The sequence below is a fragment of the Hermetia illucens genome, chromosome 4 (genome assembly GCF_905115235.1).
Source record: "Hermetia illucens chromosome 4, iHerIll2.2.curated.20191125, whole genome shotgun sequence".
In the NCBI taxonomy this organism is placed as follows: domain Eukaryota; kingdom Metazoa; phylum Arthropoda; class Insecta; order Diptera; family Stratiomyidae; genus Hermetia; species Hermetia illucens.
The window spans coordinates 54484850-54504981 of record NC_051852.1 but is presented as its reverse complement, the minus strand read 5'-3'; the positions used below and the strand labels follow the sequence as shown (position 1 = coordinate 54504981).

At 39.9% G+C, this 20132-nt stretch overlaps 1 protein-coding gene across 2 annotated transcripts in view; it reads left to right on the top strand.

Moving 5' to 3' along the window:
• LOC119653768 (REST corepressor 2) overlaps positions 1–20132 on the top strand; it is a 46185-nt gene that overhangs the window by 10147 nt on the left and 15906 nt on the right. The window contains exons 6-10 of one of the 2 annotated variants that reach the window (XM_038058759.1): positions 1329–1594; positions 1793–1994; positions 2463–2627; positions 2699–2908; positions 7006–8837. In XM_038058759.1, coding sequence (XP_037914687.1) covers positions 1329–1594; positions 1793–1994; positions 2463–2627; positions 2699–2908; positions 7006–7095 — 933 coding nt within the window. In that variant the 3' untranslated portion in view covers positions 7096–8837. Of the gene's footprint in view, positions 1–1328; positions 1595–1792; positions 1995–2462; positions 2628–2698; positions 2909–7005; positions 8838–20132 lie in introns of those variants that run through there. The other variant, XM_038058760.1, reaches the window with a different exon arrangement.

The following is a 20132-nucleotide window of genomic DNA, read 5'->3' as shown; positions in this document are numbered from 1 at the left end:
CAGTCCACTTATGTCGTTCCAATGCCCAATTCAGCCTTTTTTTCGAATAGCCTTCGTTAAAATCGGCATTTTTTGCTGGTCTTCGAGCTCTGAGTCCTAATTCATTCAACAATTGATTTTGCTCCCTATTTGCCTATCACTCCGTTCTCGCAAAAACAAGAATACGGGCCTTTTCCTCAACACTTAGCATATTTCTTCCCGACATGTTTTCATTAAATATTAGGGATTTCACTCTCTCTCCTTCCAAATCTTCAAGAAAACTGATACTGAACTAAATCTGAATATGACGAACTTTTTCAAACACCAACATTTAACTTTGAATCTCAAAACAGACATCATTAGGCGAGACTAAATGTTGTCTAGACGTAATTAATAAGGTAGAATCATAAAAGTGTTGGGTGGGAACATTTTTTTTTGGCGGGCACTGTATATATATATAGATGCATACATATATTTGTCGGTTTATTTTTTTTTTAAATGTTTGTCTAAATGATTGTGGACATTGTGTGATTTTAGGAGTGAATTAGTGATGATTTTGATGATGAGTGAGGCAGACTTGATATTATGATGTAATTTTCTAGAAGTCAATACCAGCAAGTTGAGGTTTAATATCCGAACCTCAACGTGAACTCGCAATGAAGTGAGTGATATTATGTAAATTATTTGTAAAAACTACACTTACTTGGAAACAATTTAAATATTTTCGATCAAATCCTTTTCTTTGAAGTTTGTTATTGTAACCTATTGTCGGTCCTGTGTACCTTAGCTCGGAAGGGTATTTACTTTAATAATGTGTAGTTTTATGTATACGATTGCTGTGGGAGGGGCATAGGTCATTGAAGTTACATATTTTTCACAGAGAGTTTATTCAATATCGGTAGAGGATCCTTTATTTTTCGGGAGATTAGATCCTAGCCGAAAGGTTCTTCCATTTACCAAATATATAAGTTGATATGCCGAAAGGAAAGCAATTAGGAATCTGTAGAAAGCATTGTAAGGTTGGGACAAATTTCTAAACCTTCTCAAGTTAATGTATAAACATTCGCAGCACCCCCTTTAACAGGATTAACACTCGGATACTTCCTTTTAACACATTGTTATTTGAAGTATGCACCATTACCCCCTTTCAATAGTTTCCGATATGCTGTCCAGCATATGTTTTGTTTTGTTTATTTTCGTATAATTGCGTTTCTGCGACATGTTGCACAATATTTAGAAACAGGAACAATCTACACATTTTAAAACTAAACGTTGTCCCTTTTCTCTCTTTTTCTCTTTCATATTCGGATGGTGCATATTAACGCTTGATGTATCCTTTCATTGAATAGGATCCCTCGCTGGTTGCTTCTCAAGACTTGAAATTGAACAGTGAAATTGGCGGAGCAAATAACAAAAGTAAAACGCTTAATGTATCGGCAACGAGTAGAAGGCAACCAACGCTGCAACAATCGGGTGTCGCTAGTACTGCAACCAACTCGAACACACAGGCAACTTCCTCAACGGCAGGTTGTTGTAGTGGGTGCGGTGTTCCTTGCAATATGGTAAATAATACGCCACACGGGAGACTATGTAATAGTTGCTTTCACCACTGGAGGTACATATCTTTCTTAGAGACTTAAGACATGGCATTGTGTTTCTTCATCAATCAGGAAAAACAAGCTTTGTTTTGACCAACATGTCTGTGATTTCCACATGATGAAGATGTGAATTTTTGATTTAGAGATTGGGGAAACACAACTTCATGTTGGCTTGATTGATTTTGCCTAAATAATAATTTCTTGTGTGTAAATAGGCGAACAGGAACTAAACGGCCAACAACGGGACCGTATTTTGGTAAACGGTTTCGCGATCGAAATGCTGAGCGCTATAAACGGAAACCGCCACGTGGCATGCATATAAATCATGACGATATCGTTGCTCTAGCGGGTTCAAGTAACAATCAAGATGAACTTCTGTCTAATATGGATAGGGAAATTGTTGCGTTACTAAGTCAAGTAAGCAAGCTCAATTGAATTTATTGTTGTTTTGCTTTATCTTTCAATCTCTACATTGAAAATGTTTGAGAGTTTATGTTGATTTTATTCTTGAGTTCACGATTTCAATATAAGAGAGAAAAGGTGAGAGGGGACAAAGCTAATTTCTTTGATCACTCAAGATATTTTTATACTTGGATAATGCGGTTAGCGTACATTAAAATCTTTTCAATTTGTGTGTACTCTTGATACATCACTGCCCTTATGGTTAAAGCTAGCAGATCTAGCGCTTCAATAGGATTTCTTTTAAATGATTCCAATTCGTAAATGTAAAGAGGGGTGCGTTTATTGAAATATAACCTCAAATAGCAATGACACATCGTTTCCTTTGATTTATCATAGCTAAAACTCATCAATAATTCGTATCAAAATAAAGAAATATATAATTGATTTACATGAGCTAAGATGTTTCTCGTAATCTATCAACAGGTTCAGCAAAATAAACAGGTTGTAAGCTCTTTGAAACGGAAAAACTCGGACAGTATAGAAGAGCTACGCCCACAAGAAAATGCTAGCAAAATAAACCCGCGCTGGAGCAACGATGAGTTACTTTTAGCTGTTCAAGGTGTAAAGAAATTTGGAAAAGATTTTCAGGTAGGCAGACAAATTTCAAATTCCACCTTGTTTTCTATGCATTGATACAATATTTTCGTTATAAATATTAGGCGATTGCCGAAATCATTGGTACCAAAACTGAAGCACAAGTTAGGACGTTCTTTGTCAATTACCGTAGACGGTACAATTTAGATAGCGTACTTAAAGAATATGAAGCTGAAAAGGATCTACAACAGAAGGCAGCGCAAAATTCAAACTCTAATAATGATGCAGCGAATTTATCTTCGAATCGATTGCAAGCTGAAGGCGTTATAATGGAGGTAAGTGTAGGAATTTTGTAAATTTATTGATATATTTAGTTGAAAGAGGATACATGGAGAACTTTTTCAAGTTATAATTCAGGAATTTTGATTTTGAAAATGACATTTTTAGTATTTAATAATTTAAGGTGGTGTCGGAGCGATATTGTTTGGTAGGAATAGGTTGTCAGTCGAATGATTTCATGTATGCCATGGTCAGACCAAGTTGCAATCTTCATTAGAGAAAGAGGAATACATATTCTTTTATTTTGTAAATTCAATATTAAAATATTTCCCACATGTGAGAAGTACGATATAATTCCATTTCAAAGCATCTTTCCATAGTTGTTTTTTCTATGGTCTCGATGGAGTTTAGTGACTTATTCTGAAAAGTACTGCTTTTCGTTTCTTACTAGTATGTTTATGCCTGCGCGTTCAATGTTTAAGGTCGCCGTATCTGGGTGCGTTGTTCAAGGCAACAGTTTCAAAATCATTCATAAATATCAATTTCGACTGAAGAGATTTGCCACGTAGTTCCCTGGCTTCCATATAAACTGGGGGATATGATCCCCTCCAGGTTTTTCCAAGAAGTCTGCCCTTCTCCATTGCATGGAATTGTCGCCCTTTTCCAAAAGTGACCTATTCACCGCAATTGTCGCCCTTCGAATCAGATCGACGGATATCTGGACAGTATCCCGAAGAAATTCTTAATTAAGATTGATCTTGTTCAGAGCAGCATAAAGAAAACGTTGGCTTGGAGCAACCTCAACGTGGTTTTCGTGCTGGCATAAACCATAAGATGAAATAAATCTTCGGAAAGTTGTATGAGCATCAGGTCGAGTTTATAGTACAATACAGACATCTGTCAAGAGGAGAGATTGCGCAGCTGTATTTTCTTCTCCAGCTTGGAAGATCTGTATCATTGTTGGTCAGAAGTTGTTTTCAGATTTACAGGGATAGTTCTCATCGGGCCTCATTCCGTTCCTTTCTTCCCTGTGTCCTTTTCTCGACTGAAGGAGTGAAACTATTATCAATTAGAAGGTTTTTTCTTAAATCTCCAGATAATCAGTCAATATGAATGAATGAAAAACTTTATCTTCGCGAAGCACGAGGTTGGTATAACTACCAACCTCCCAACTGTCGTATGGAAGGTCGCGGTTCAAATCTCGCTAGTGGCAGTGGAATTTGTATTGTAATTTGACGTCGGATACCAGTCGACTCAGCCGTGAATGAATACCTGAGTCAAATCAGAGTAATAATCTCTGGCGAGCGCAATGCTGACCACATTTCCTCCTACAGTGTACTGTAGTGTACCGTTACGGCCATGAATGAAGTGCTCTAACACACTTCAAGGCCCTGATCCAATATGGATTGTTGCGCCAACAATTATTATTATAACCTGCCAGGTGTAAATGTCTCTCAGTTTATTCTCTCCAAAAAGTGGCTTTCAGAAGTCTCGTCTTAGATAAGGACGTTATGAACTTGAAATATGGTGGCATCGAAATCCATTGTGGTGCTGTGCAACTTTTGGAAGTCGGGTTGATATTGGCGGTTGAGTCGCGCTCTTTGAGCATCTCGGTAACAAGCGATAATAAGGGGATTAGGCGATAAGATTTGCCTGATGTTGCGTTTCTGCATAGCATGAAGACGGCATCGCGAGGTTTACAATGCTCGTAATGTACTTAATGGCTTGTATGCCAAGTTTTCTGAGCATTACCACGTTTGCTTCATCCGATGTTAACGCTTTTGAGCTTTGGACTTTTATTGGGTTGGGCAATTTTAAACGGAGTGAATTCGAGCGTCTGATCAACGTCAGTTATGATCCGGCAGGCCTATCATTTACGTCCGAATAGTTGGCAGTTATCGGCGGCTGAAATGTGGATGGGATTTGTTTTGCCTGTTAGTTTGGACTGTCCAGGCGGCCGGTGATCCATTGAAAAAGGTTTCGATAATCCGGCTGGACGTAAAGGGGATTAAGCGTGTGTGCGTTAATGAGTCCGTCGCCGCACAAGCCGATTAGGTAGTGACCGAGAATTTCATGAGTTTGTTCATTTTTATGAATGCTCAATGCGTCTCAATCCTTTTCACGGCCAAATTTGAAATGATAGTACCGCCCGGCTAACGGGTACCTGCATGATGTTTTCAGTGGTAACAGGTCAGACTGCGAACTGTTCAGACGTAATTGGCAGACTTGCCAGATCATCAATATTCGCCTTTAGGTTGTGAATCTTCCAGCGTATTAAGCGCTTTTTTCACTTGCGACTGCTGTTTTTTGGGGTCATCGCACGCTTATATTCACTTTATTTTGAGTAGAGTTGGTGATGGCTCTATTAATGTAAGAGAGCTTACTGATACCAGATATGGGATTGGAGCTGTTTAGGTGCGTTTTCGATTCCGATGCTTGGCTACCTGTTTACGAATATCATAGTTCAATTCCATAATCCGTGAGTCATCAGGTACTGCACCGTTCAGTGGATTATTGGTGATATCCCTCTACAAACATTAGAAATTTAATCTTTTCGAAGTACGTTTTAGTAGTTGTCATGAGATTTTATGGATTAGTTGGAATTAAGATCTGCACAGTTTCGTCTAATGTATGACTACAATCATACGATGTTCGACCAAGAAGACTGAAATTTCGGAGATGTTGCATTGGAATGTCATTGCAGTTGAATTACAGAGTGAGATTTTGTGCTGCGTTGCGTTGGAACTTTGTATTGGTTGGCATTGTTGATTGTCGCAGTTATTGTGGACAGCTATGAATATGCTTGTTTGATAGCTGATAGCCTAGGGTTGTAAACGATCCTTGTGATGATTGTGTGTTGCCCATTATTTCTCCGTTTATTGGTGGCAAGACAGGAATTCGTCTGGCGACTGAATACAAAGTGTTCTTGCATATATAAAAGATCCAAGGGCCTGGAGGGAACTTAATGCCAGCGCGAATGAGAAGTATTAAGAGTAGTTGTGCCGAAATATGTTGTTGGTGATTCGTAATGAGAAAACACACACGTATCTGTCCTTGCATTGGGGAGTTTACCATATGTTGACCGATATACAACGGGGTGCCAGGCCTACAAGTGGAATGTTTTGAATATGAATCTTTAGGATACCAATTTTCTTGCTTTCGCATGTAGATTTGCGTATTTTGGGTTTGATAACAGGACGCGTTGGGGCATGTAATTTGTCTTACATTTGTTAGATTTTTTGGTAGAATTGACAAATCCTGCAGCTTTAAATTTTTGGAGAAAATTTACCGAATACATAAGATCAACTTTTTCGGTGATCTTATTGCATGACATCCGAGAGCTACCACTCACAAAATTAACAGGAAAAAGCCTAGTCTTCTTCAAGATTATTCTATGTACAGTACAACGCTCTTGTTCATACGATTCCAACAATTTTCATTTTTCCATCTTTAAATTTGTTTGGTTATTTTGAGAGATACCATTTTCACTATCAGTGACAGCAGTCTCCCGAGAACTGAACGACTTAAATAACTAAGATTAAACCTCTCAGCCAATGGTGAACTAGGCCATGACATTGTTTCATGTGTCTGTGCAACCTGAATGAAGTGGCGCTGTAAAACTGGCGTCCTTTGTGGTTTATCCCATAAGCGATCGGTTGAAAAAACATCTACCCCATCGCCGTACGTATTGTCGTCCTCTATGGATGTGAGCGCTGGCTGACGCCAAACTCTAAGCACGTCGGGGGAATGGAGGCGAATATGTTGTGTTAGATCAATGGTTATAATATGAGGATATCCGCGATCTATATGGCGTTAAATACATTGTGGAGAAATTTCAAGAGAAATGTCTTCGATAGTGTTATTATGTAATCCTGGTTGATGAGAACTCACTAGCTAAGGAATCCAAAGACCGACCGACATAGTAATGGTTTGATACGTTAAAAGGTAGCTTGAGGTTCTTAATTCGGATGGCCGAGATTAGAGCAGCCCCCGAAAAGCCTAAAGAAGAGGAAGGAGAAACGTCACCTTTATCAATTGTATCTCCGCACCCTTGTTAAATTATCAAAAGTTCTCCATTTATCGGTTCTAGTCGATTAAAACGCTTAAACTTCGTTTTGGATTTCATTGAAATTCGTTACTGTCTATTTCACAGATCGATCTGGACAGCGACGCTACTGAAATTTCCAACAAAAAAATTTTGGAAGTGGACACACTGGACACAGCAAAAGCAGTGGATAAATAAAACCATTAACAAATAGCATCGAGTGTTATAAGAACTTTTTGCGAAGACTTAGGAATGAACTAATTTTACATTTAATCATAGACGATACATACTTTTATCGCATATATTTACTTTATTTACAACGTTCATTTCCTTCAAAATAGTTATATAAAACCAATTCTTGCATTTTATTAATGTTGTTCATTGTATGAAAGGAAACTTAAAAACATTACCTTTTCTCATATTTTGATTGTTACAAAGAATGCAATTGCAGAGCGTATATCAAGCGCGGTATTTTCATTTGCTTAATATTATAAATTCGAAACTCTGAAGTGAATACTTTGGACCGCTTTCAACATCAATTCCACAATTCGGCAATTTATAAAGGAATAGCGGTTCATATAAACTGATCTCCATGACTGAAAGATGTCTCAAAATTTAGTTACAACACGAACGCACTTAGAATTTGTTTATTGGCAAGCTAGTGTTTGTCGCACCCAACAATTTTATGTAAATGTAGCAGATTTGAAATCAACTGCGAATCAAATTAAACACACGAAGAAGCGAGAAAAAATCAACTTTGTTTGTAATCATTCTTTGATAATTAAGTTTTATTTTGATAAACGTTTGAAGTATGGAGTTGGCCGTGCATAAAACTATTACAAATAGAATTAAAATAATTTGCGTTTATTGTAGACTAAGCGCTGTTGAATGCCATGCTTGTGTTGCCTTTAGTGAATCCCCAATTTATTACGCATGAGGATATTGTGCCGAAAAGTAGTATCTTTTGTAGTTGAATTTGTATTGCTTAGAAAATGTAAGTAATTGAGAGATTAGAACGATTGCAGAAAGCTGGAGCAATTCAAACACGATTGCCTTCACTTCCCTGCTTGACCGAGATTGTGAATTCACGAGAACAGATTGTGCAGGACAAGGTCTAGACTTACCAAAGAGAACAGAAGCTCCCCGTTTTATTTTACCGGCCTTGTAATATATTTGGCGAAAGATTCGTGATTTTATGTGAAATCCAATCGGTGTTTTACACGTACCCCCTTCCGATAGTTCTACTTTAACTTATTCCGTCCGGCTCGTTTATGCGGAATTACTGGTTTCCCCAGTGGTACTGCTTTTATGATTGGCTTGACTTTAAGAAACCATGCGCAACAGTTAAGTCTATACTGAGTGCTAGTTTTATAGTAATCCCCGCTGATGGGAAACGGTAAAAATAGAAAAAGGCTTAATGCAACTGTTTCACCAGCTGATATTGAAGTAATCTTTTGTACCATTGTTGTCTCAGCCAGACGGAATGCGTTAAACTTGACAATCGTGTACAACTAAATTCGTTGAGAAAGTACGTTGGCATGCGGAATTGAACATTAATCAAACTTTGAAGTGTTCTTGTAACTAATCGTATATTTCACGTTTATACATATTTGCTACAAATTCAATATGGAAATCGTAAAAAGTGTTTCTAGTTTTTTATGCATTGTAAAGAAAAACGGTTGAATTGCATGGCGTTAAAAGAGAAAAGCAACCAACACTGAATGTAACAATAAGTTCTTTGAATCGCGCTTTGAATTCTAATATTTATGTGTAATTTATATGAATTATGTTAGTATTTATTTTGATCCAATGTTTTCACAACATTTGTCGCCAATTAGTTGTAGTTACATGTTTAATTAAGTTTTCTTACTTCTTTTGAAATAATGTATATTTACCTTCTTACATTCTCGATAATATAGTATGGTTAAATTGTATGTAAAGTTTTGTATTTACTTTTGTGTATTTGGATTAGAAGAAGAAAGTAAATTGGCAGGATGCCATAGCGAATACCGTCATTTAGGTGTTGCCGAAGCTAAAATTGTATCCAAGGTGTTCTATTTCATCTTTTGACCCCATCATAGCTAGTTGTGGCTTAGTTTTTTGGATCATTGGCCAATATTCGACTCGATAAAGAGTAGCCAAACGGATAACGCATCAAAAATCCGATTTTAATCGATTTTGTATTCGCATGTTATAAAGGACGCTACTTCGCTACTCTATTTAATTCAGAAAGCATTGACTGAATGATAGCACATTCCAAAATGTTTCAGTTTATTTGCGTACAATGAGTTAGTGCTATTGGTGGTGGACATGTCGCATCTGTTTGAGTTTCTCTACTACGTCTTTTTGAAACCAGTGCCTGCGGCGATCACTTAAAATATAAAAATCATGACAGGTCGATTCTGATGAGACTTCGGTAGAACAATCAAGTTCATCATTGCAGTTAGTCGCACTTTTAAGTCTTCAATGATTGTTTAATAGATAATCTCGTGCATCACGCGCATCTAAGTAAAGAAAGACAAGGTGGGAGAGACGGTGCTACTCGCATTAGTAAAGGTTCAACCAACTCGTCCGTGGCATCATCGGGGATTTACTTACTAGAAGAGATACGTTCAGAAGTTTTGGCACATGTTGGTAAACTGACCTTGACATGTTCGTCAATCTACTGTTATATTTCCTGCGATCATTATATTGAAGCTTTACCAGTGTGCGGGTATCAGATTTGGACTACTTTTAGGTTGCTAAGAAAGTTTTTGCGGTTTGCAGGCTTTAAATTCAAATATACACATCTCAGCACTGAAAAAAAAAGTTTATTTGTAGAAGTAAAAACCAATACCATCAATACATTTTTTCCAATGGGAAACAAGTTTATTTATTTCAATTACATAAAATTTTGAAGGATTGGAAGCGATAGTCGTTGAGAGCGTTCTAACCTTTGGTGGTCGACTGCTGCTTTGAACGTCTTGAAGGGTCTCGTCGTCATACCAAACTTCTTGGAATATCGTGGCCGAGTATGTTCATTAGTGGTTCCTTCACCAAATACATGATTAACATACCAGGTTGTTGCTTTTTTCCCACCGGAAAAATGTAGAAATTTACCTCAAGCATTTTAAAGCAGAACTTTTATCAGTTACCTTAGTGCACAAACAAAAAGAGGACAAAACCATATCTGCGCTGCACGTGGAAGTTCTTGCGGATGTCCGTGTGTTGGGAACTTCGTCCAACAGTAACAATATTTTCCAATTTCGCTTGATACTGTGGCGGTTTTATTAATTTGTCACCAAACTAGACGAAGAGGGGTATATTTTTCGGGCAAACGTTAAACATCTATTATGTAAAGAGTTTTTTCGGTCGCGGTGTTGGTCCGTGGTAGCCTTCCCCTGGTGCCGCGGCTTTGCGACATGGGTGGAATGTCATTCGCCTTTCCCAAGGTCAATCCAACAAGAGAGTCCATTCAATAATATAATAATAATAATCGTTGGCACAACAATCCATATTGAATCAGGGCCTTGAAGTGTATTAGAGCACTTCATTCAAGACCGTAACGGTACACTACAGTAGACTGTAGGAGGCAATGTGGTCAGCATTGCGCTCGCCAGAGATTATTACCCTGGTTTGACTCAGGTACTCATTCACAGCTGAGTCGACTGGTATCCGACGTCAAATCGCGATACAAATCCCACTGCCGCCAGCGAGATTTGAACCGCGACCTTCCGTACGACAGCCTTGTGCTCTAACCACTCAGCTATCCGGACTGTAATATATTAACATATAACTAATTTTACTCATTTAAACAAACCTTACAATTGGTCGGTTTCCCTTAAACCAATCCAATTTTCGAATAGCTAACTGGTTAGAGCACAAGACTGTCGTATGGAAGGTGGCGGTTCAAATCTCACTGGTGGCAGTGGAATTTGTATCGTGATTTGACGTCGGATACTAGTCGACTCAGCTGTGAATGAGTCCCTGAGTCAAAATCAGGATAATAATCTCGAGCGAACGCAATGCTGACCACATTTCCTCCTACAGTGTACTGTAGTGTACCGTTACGATCTTGAATGAAGTGCTTTAACACACTTCAAGGCCCTGATCCAATATGGATTGTTGCGCCAACGACTATTATTATTAATTTCATTTGAACAAATTTCAATTTGAATTTGTTAATAATTCGCTATTGCAATTAAATGATGTACGTTGAGCCTTTTGCTTATACTTAAATTTGCCCAGGTTGGTGCGAATGTGCTAGCATATAGCCATACAAAAATTTGATTTGATTCTAACTTCCGCTGAGCCGACGTTCAATTTCGGGCGTCGGGGGGATCAGAAATTATTGGGTCCGGGACCGCTTGATGAGCTGGGCGCAATAGGAGGGTGGAGTTTGGTTCTTGACAGAGTAAAGTGGGGAGAAATTGTAAGGCATTCCTCGTGGAGATCAGTTCAGTTCATTGACAAGAAAAGTTTTGCTTCGAGATAACCGTATGAGGAGGATTCGACTTTTTCTTTTCGAGTGTGAAATGAGTTGATGCGATTATATATGGTGAGGAGGAATTGAAAGGCATTCCCCGAGGAGTTCAGTTTGGTTCTTGGGAGAGTAAACGTTTTGCCTCCAGGTTTTCCGAATTATTAAGTAGCAAGGAGTCTGTTTTTTTTACGAGCAATACTTCAGAGTGCACACTCTGGTTTCCGAGCCATAATTGGCCTTTGTCTAATACAGAAAATTTATATTTCTAAAACAATTTGATTTACATAAAAACAGTGATCTGAATGATGAATGACCTTAACGTAGCTCCAAGTGTAAAGTAAATGGATTATTTCGATGATAGGCGTCTCTGAAGCATATAATTTTAAAACTTAAAGAAAGGGAACTGATTGTTATATCTCGCGAACTAAACCCGTGGAGTTCTGTATTTTTGCATGAAACAAATTATTTTTGGTTTTATTATCATTTATCAACTTTTGTTATTATCCTTTTAGTGAAGATTTTTATGCATGAATTTTGAGTTTATTCTTTTTTTCGATTATTTTATATTTGTATACATCTGTTTATTTTTATTATTTTATCATTTATTCTTTACGATACATTTTATGCAGCACCCTGCATTTATGCAAAAATATATATTATAATGAATTCTAACTAAATACCTCACATATGAAGACTTCCTTTTCTCCTATTCCTGTTTCGCTCCGCAAAATTCATTTTATTAAGAATGGCATCCTCCAATAGAATGGCCTGGGGATACTAAGGCAGCGTGGGGGCCTCTCGAGGCCGCGCCTCATCACAATTCTGAGGCAGAAGGAACATTATTCAAGGATGTGATTCGTTGTGGACCCTCCTTTTCGATCGCGACACTCGGGTCTGGAATTTTACTGCTTCATGCGCGGTCGATGATATTAAAATCATACTTGGGGATTTTAACAGTCAAGTAGGGAAGGAGCCCGTATTCAGGCGATACGTTGGTTTCCATAGCTTACACCAAAGTACAAATGATAACGAACTGCCAATCATTCAATTAGCAGTGTCACACGAAATGGTTGTTGGAAGTACGCGGAAAGCGGTCCACAAACATACGTGGGCCTCTCCAGACGGGACCACTTCCAACCAAATTGACTACGTGCTGATCGAACGCCGCCACCTCTCAGCCTCGATGAATGTCAGAACATATAGGGGGGTCAATATAGAATCGGATCACTATCTCGTTGGCATGCTGTTCCGAGCTCGAATAACAACACCACCCAGAATTCCCTCTGATAATCAGGTAAGAGTTAACGCTGAAGCCATCCACAACACAGCCCTCCGCAACACCTATAAGAGGGAAATGGATGCCGTAATAACCGCAGTCAACAGAAATCCTGGAGATGAAGCATCAACAAATGATCTTCACAATCACCTGAAGAACGTTATCATAAATACGGCCACAAACATACTTGGCCCCAGCCGCAAAAAGGGTCGGAGCGGCTGGTTTGACGATGAATGTAAGCTAGCTATGGAACGGAAGAATACTTCATACCGCGTAATGTTGCATGCTCAAAGAACGCGGGCACGCGCAGAAACTTATCACGAACTACGGTGAGCGGAGAAGCGACTTCACAGACGGAAAAAGGAAGCCTGAGAAAACCAACAGGTCTGTGAGACAAAGAGGGAAATCTGATTTCCGACAGAATGGCCATATTGGAGTAATGGGCTGAGTACTTTGATGAACTACTGAACAACCAGAACATCGGCGAGTTGGAGGTCCCGCCAACTGAAGACAACGGACAAATACTGCCACCATCAAGTACAGAAGTAACAGTCCGTGCGATTCATCGGCTTAAAAATCATAAGTCGCCAGGAACCGATGGAATTACAGCCAAATCGGTTGAATATGGAAGCGACCAATCACACCAAGTGTTTCAACAACTTGTGGTCAAGGTGTGGGACAGCGAATCAATACCTGACGACTGGCAAAGAGGCATTATCTGTCTCATACATAAAAAGGGAGATATCACACAGTGCAGCAATTATAGAGGTATCACGTTGCTGAGTACCATCTATAAGATATTCTCCGCTATCTTGCTAGGCCGGATAGCCCCATACGCTCAGAACTCTTTGGCTCATACCAAAGAGACTTCACTCCAGGCAAATCAGCAACAGATCAAATGTTCTCTGCGGCAAGCGATGGAAAAACTTGGAATATGGACATCTTTTCATCGACTTTAAAGCCGCTAAGGATAGCATAGGGGAAAACTGTACACGGCCATGAGAGAATTCGGTATCCCGACGAAATTGATAAGACTGACTAGGCTGACCCTGACCGATGTGCGAGGCCAGATAAAAGCAGCAAGATGACTTTCGAGACCATTCGACATCAACAACGGTCTAGTACAAGGGGATGCTCTATTATGCGTCTTCTTTAAACTGGCCCAGTAAAAGTGATCCGTGATGATGAGGTAAATGCAAGAGGTACGATCCTCTTTAAGTCCACCAAACTACTGGCCTATGCTGACGATATCGACATCATGGGAAGAACCACCCGAGACGTACAAACTGCCTTCATCCAGATCAAGCATGCGGCACGAGATCTTGGGCTGCACATCAATGAAGGCAAGACAAAGTATATGGTGGTCAGCACCAAAAACCAACCAACCAACAACATCAAACCGCACTGGTCAAACAGGAAGAATAAAGATAGGAGACTACAACTTTGAAACCGTTGATAATTTCTCCTATCTATGATCGAAAATCACAACCGATAACAGATACGATGATGAAATCTGCGTACGATTGTTGGCAGCCAACAGAGCCTCTTTCAGCTCACCATAGGGTCAAAGCTCTTACTGTACAAGACAATGATCTTGCCAGTCCTCATTTATTCCTCGGAAATTTAGGTTCTTAGCCAGAAAAATTGCGAACTCTTGGCCGCGTTCGAGAGAAGAATCCTCCGAAGAGTTTTTGGCCTCCTACATGAGGATGGACGATTCCGTAGCCTACACAATGACGAAATCTATGAGCGATACCATGACCGTCCGGTTGTGGATAAAATCCGGCTCAATAGGTTACGGTGGGCGGGTCACTTAATCCGTATGGATGAGGATGATCCAACCCGGAAAGGACAATATCTATGGTAGAAAAAGAAGACGAGGCAGACCCTGCCTTCGATGGAGCGATGGCGTAGGTCAGGACGCCAGACAGCTTTTAGGGATATCTAATTGGTGGACCTCGGCGCAAAACCGGGATGTCTGGAGTTCCTTATTTAGGCAGGCCTAGACCGGTTATCGGTTGTTGCGCCGTTGATGATGATGCTGATGCGCGGTCGAGCCGTTTTTTTATTTTTGAATTTTCAGTCTAATTTGCGTGATGATATTTCGATAGGTGCATGCGAATCTCCTTGTTTGTTTATTTTTCAGGTTTGGGTGCGGACTCAATACTCCAATGCGGCTGATATTTCAGTATCTCCCGTGTCTTTGTCCGTGTTCATCGAGGAACAGGTTTCCTCATCACATCAGCTCGTTCTTTTCGTGGACACTGTCTCGTGGGACATCAATATTCACCGCTCTACAAATACAGTACTGATCGATTTAATTATCTTGGATATATGCTTTCAGTAAACAGTGAATTGCGCCATAAAGTTGCTTCATGCAAATCCAATATCTACGCAGCGTTATTCGTCCTGTTGCCCTCAATTGTTCCGAGTGATCCTTGGGGGCACTTGTGCCAAATGGAAATATAATAATTTGGTTCTCTAGATTAGACGAAGATTTTTGATTTATTAACATTGAAACTTCGATGTCATTTTGATTCACGATGAAGTTCTTCTAGTGCTTTTGACAAAATCGTTCCATATAAAAAAGATTGCAAGTACGGTTTACGGTGGAAAATTATGCTAGGATATATATAGTATACATCCTCACACCGTATGTATACTTTAGAACATAGGAGTTCGTTCAATTAAATTATAGGAGATAACACCGGAATAAATTTCATATAAAAGTTCTTTGGCTTATATTATAGATCCTGCATCAACAAAATTGGTAAAAACTAAATCAGAAGAATTAAATTAACTAAATGTAAAAAAATTTATTATAATTTAAATGGTCCTGAGTCCGCATCCACTCGTTTTTTTGGACCACGAACCCCGATGTTGGCAAAGTACAAAATTTTTTTAAAAAGCGACTGACAGTTTTACCTAGAACAAAGATGAGGTGTCGTCTTATACCCTGGATAACACCCTAACTTTTTTCTTAATTAAAGGCCAGGTGTGTCCGGATAGCCGAGTGGTTAGAGCATAAGGCTGTCGTACGGAAGGTCACGGTTCAGATCTCGCTGGTGGCAGTGGGATTTGTATCGTGATTTGACGTCGGATACCAGTCGACTCAGCTGTGAATAAGTACCTCAGTCAAATCAGGGTAATAATCTTGGGTGAGCGCAATGCTCATCACATTTTCTCATACAGTGTAGTGTAGTGTACCGTTACGGTCTTGAATGAAGTGCTCTAACACATTTCAAGGCCCTGATCCAATACGGATTGTTGCGCCAATTGTGTGAGTTCAAAATAAAATGAATGCTAAATTTAATAGTTTTAATGTGGAATATTCCTATTAAGAATTACGCAGAACTGCTTTTCAACAACCAATGTGACATTAACTTAGTCAAAAATCATAGTTAAAAAGTTACTCATATGCTTTTAATATACAGTAATTTTTTTCCCAATGTGTTGCCGGGACTTTCAGTACTTTCGCCTTGCACTAAGTTTCCTATGGTCAGCATACATAACCAAGCATAGTGGGTAATCTACCTCGTGAAAAGTTCCTTCAGGTCAGTCCCAGTTCGTTTTTCTTCATAGACCGGTCCTAATATCTCCTTGTGTACGGACCTCGAATCTTCAGCTACCAACTAGCCTATGTAGCCTTTTGAATTTTGAGAAGTTTCCCTAATGATCTTGACTATAATTTTCTTTCAAATTTAATATGGATTAACTATGTAGGACCTCGAGAGCTTCAGGTGTTTTGGGCCATATTCCCAAGTTTTGTTAAGCTTCATTTCTTTGCGAATATGAAGAATTGATAGTTGGAAGTTGAATATTTATTGAGACATGTGAATATTTTTCTAAACCAATATCACCATTATAATTTCCTTCGTCCAATGTATATAATTGCAAACACTATCCGAACCTTTACTGAAAATTACATGGTGGTCTCATCTCCTAAGTAAAACTTGGTGCGTTCAAAATATCAACGCGACATCGTTTCCGGTTCGTCGAAATGCATTTTAGTTTTCTCCCGATCTTACTGAGAAGCCGACACTACTGTTCAGCACTATATGATTCTAGCGCGACCCACTTGTCGGGAAAATGGGTTCTATTGCATGCGGCGAGAAATTGCGCGCATCCAAAAATAGTCCTAAATCTACTGATGATCGCAATATTGGCGATCTGGTTAAGATGTACGTTGCCAGTCAGTTGAAACTCAATTGACTTTATGGTAGACTCTGCTCGAACAATGTGCTACCAATAACGAGGCAACGGAAGCTGCGGAAACCCGCAAACCTCTCACCATATCGTTTTCTCCATCAAAGTCCGCTTTGGCATTCAGATCTCCGACCACGATTGCAACCTCAGCTTTAGGGAGCCTGTCCTGGACTGCATTCAGTTGTTTATAGAAAGTTCCTCACTCTGCACCGTAATTCTTCGTTGCTGCGTAGCACGGCACTATTGAGACATTCTTCATCCTCGGACCGAAATCTGCCAGTTGGTATTCTGTCTAATATTAGTTCCAAGGATAAGACCGCGCGCGCCTAGCGAATGCAGCAAACATTAATCCGATACTGGATTTACGTTCGACAAGCAGGGAATTGAAGTAATAAAAACTTGTTGTTTCTTTTTCGTTGGTGTGGATATTTATTCTTGCAAATACCGATATTTCGGGAACCACTTGTTCCCTTCATCAGTGCTAACAAGTTGAACTTGTTTTGAAGTTGAACTCCAGCTATCCGGACACCGTACACTAAATTTTCCTTAAAAACTTGGCACTGCAATGTTATCTCTTCGCTTCTTCAGCTGTTTTTTGTTAGCAATCCATTTCTCATATATTTCTAATAATTGTAGAAAATTACAATAACTTTCCTTTATTTGGAATAGCATTGAACCTACCAGAATTGATTGCACCTTTGTCTCGTCCATTTTCATCCGCATTGCTTATGATTTATCAATCTTCCCTTTTTGGTTCTGTGTTTTACTTCAAATAATTGCTATTTGTGATTCCTTCTGCAGATTCTTCTAAATTGCGTAGATAGTTGTACTTTGAGAAACAACTCCTGTCAGCTTCATCGATAACTCGTAAAATTCTTCTTGCCGTTCTCTGAAAGTCGGTCTCTTCATTAGAGTCCGCAATTTCTCGTTTGTTTACTCTTCTAAATAGCAAGGAATGCATATTTTAGTAGAAGTTTATAGAAAACAAATAAAAAAAGCATTGTGGCAACGTCAGCACCAAACACAAAGACAAGAATAGTATCCAATAGCACTGATCAACTGAAAACAATAAAAAACGTGGTCGAAAATCCCAACAGATAACAACTACGACGACGAAATCCGCACTGTTGTTGGCAGCCAACGGAGCCTATTTCAGCTTAAGAAAATTGCTCCACTCGAAACGTTTCACCATAGGGTTAAAGGTCTTACTGTACAAGATAATGATTTATTTATTTATTTGATTTAACGGATAACAAACAGAGAAAACTCCTATTAATTATTGTCCTCAGGAGGAGGAGAAAGCAAAAAACTTATCCTACGTTTAAAACTACTTAAAGTAGAGAAGTTCAAAGGACCAAGCTGTTCTGCGTTGTAATTCCGGCAAAGCCTAGGAATAAAGGAATGAAAGTAGACTTCGAGCTCTGCGAAGGGCACGTTGAAAATGTCTGCACTACGTGTGTTATAAGGCGCAGGACGGCAGGTGATGTCGTCAGCGGCGGAGCAGTCCATCAGACCCGAGGAAAGTTTAAAAAATGCACATATATACAGATAAGATCTAGGATAGGTTCAGAAAGCGGAGGGGAGAGGGGTAGTCCACACGAGGGAAGCTTTTCTTAAATAAGAGGGAACGGGTGAATTTACGTTGCACATTTTCAAGGGCAAGACAATCACAGTTACGGGAGGGAGACCAGATCACGGAGCAATACTCGAGGGTATTCCTTACGAGGGAATTGAAGAGAGCTAAGGAGGGTTGCATGGAGTCAAAATCAGAGGAGGAGCGAAGTATAAAGCCTGACAATTTTGCAGCTCGATTGATGACATGGAGGCAATGGGTGTCAAAGCGGAGCTTATTGTCAAAAGTGACTCCGAGGCCTTGAGTGGAATTTAAGCAGGATAAGGAATGCCCGTTAAGAGAGTAGGAGCAAGAAGTCGGTAAGGATTTTAGGGAGTAGCACATAGAGTGACACTTTCTGACGTTTAGCACTAAACCATTAGTCGAGCACCAACGAACCAGAGTGCTCAGGGTAGATTGAAGGGAAACACGGTCCATAGGCGATGATATAGCGGAAAACAGCATAGAGCAAACAGGGACAAGTAAGGAGGGGAGGAAGGTCGTCAATAAAAAAATAAAAATAACAAAGGACTCAGAATAGATCCCTGTGGGACGCCAGAGGAGGGGGAGGAGGAGCGGGAAGTACAGCCATCAAAAGCGACGCGGCAGGATCGGAAAGGTAAGAGGCAAGCCATAAAACAAGTGGTATGGGAAGGTTTAGAGATGAGAGTTTGGATAGAAGTATCTTGTGATTTACAGTGTCGAAGGCTTTAGCGAAGTCAGTGTAAATGATATGCCCTTCTTGCTGTGAATTTAGATATTTGGCGATAAAGTTGGTAAAGTCAAGCAGGGTGAGGTAGTGGACCTATGTTTAACGAAGCCATGTTACCCTTTCACTATGTGCTGGCCAAAGTAGGCGGACAACCAGCCGCTGACATATCTTTCCAGGATTTTGGAACAGGAGGAGAGGAGGGAAATGGGGCGGTAATTCTCGGCAAGCGTACGTATGGGGATGGGGGGGGGGGTGTATGGGGATGATGAGAGCCTCTTTCTACAAGCCGGGGAAATGATTCTCTTCGAAGTTGAAGATAAGAGATAAAGGAAGGGAAATGGACTTACCAGTTTTGAGCGAAAAAAGGTTTGGAAGACCATCGTAGCCAGGCCCGACATTGGCATCAAGTTTGCCAATGAGGTACTCGGCAAGGATAGGGGTAAGAAGGGAATGGTAGCCGATGCGGGGCAGACTACATTCACTATCGGGAGGGATTCGGAGGCAGGAGGGGGAACAGACTGACGAAAAGTAGCGGCAGAGTAAAACACAAGATAGGTGGGGGGAGTTAGCTGAGAAGCCAGAGAATTTAATGGACGGAAGGGATAACTGGGCAGGGCAGCGGGAGCTGCGAATGTGGGACCAGAAAGGTTTCAGGTTTCCGCGCTTCAGTGAGTCTTCCACACTGGTCAAATATTCGTTTGTAGACTTACGTATTAAGGATTTGACAGATGAACGTTAAGATTTGAAAAAACTAAGTCAGCATCGTTTCTAGAAGACAGGAACTTCCCCCTCGCAGTCTCTTTTTGACGTAGTTTTTTGTGAACTTCAATGGTGAACCAGACGGGGTAAGAGCGTAAGCACTTAGGAGAGGAGGGAACGTAACAAGGAAGAAAATCAAATAAAATGGTATAGAAAGTGTTGAGTGCTCGGTCACACGTAAGTGGAGAGAGGAGGGGGACCTAGTTGA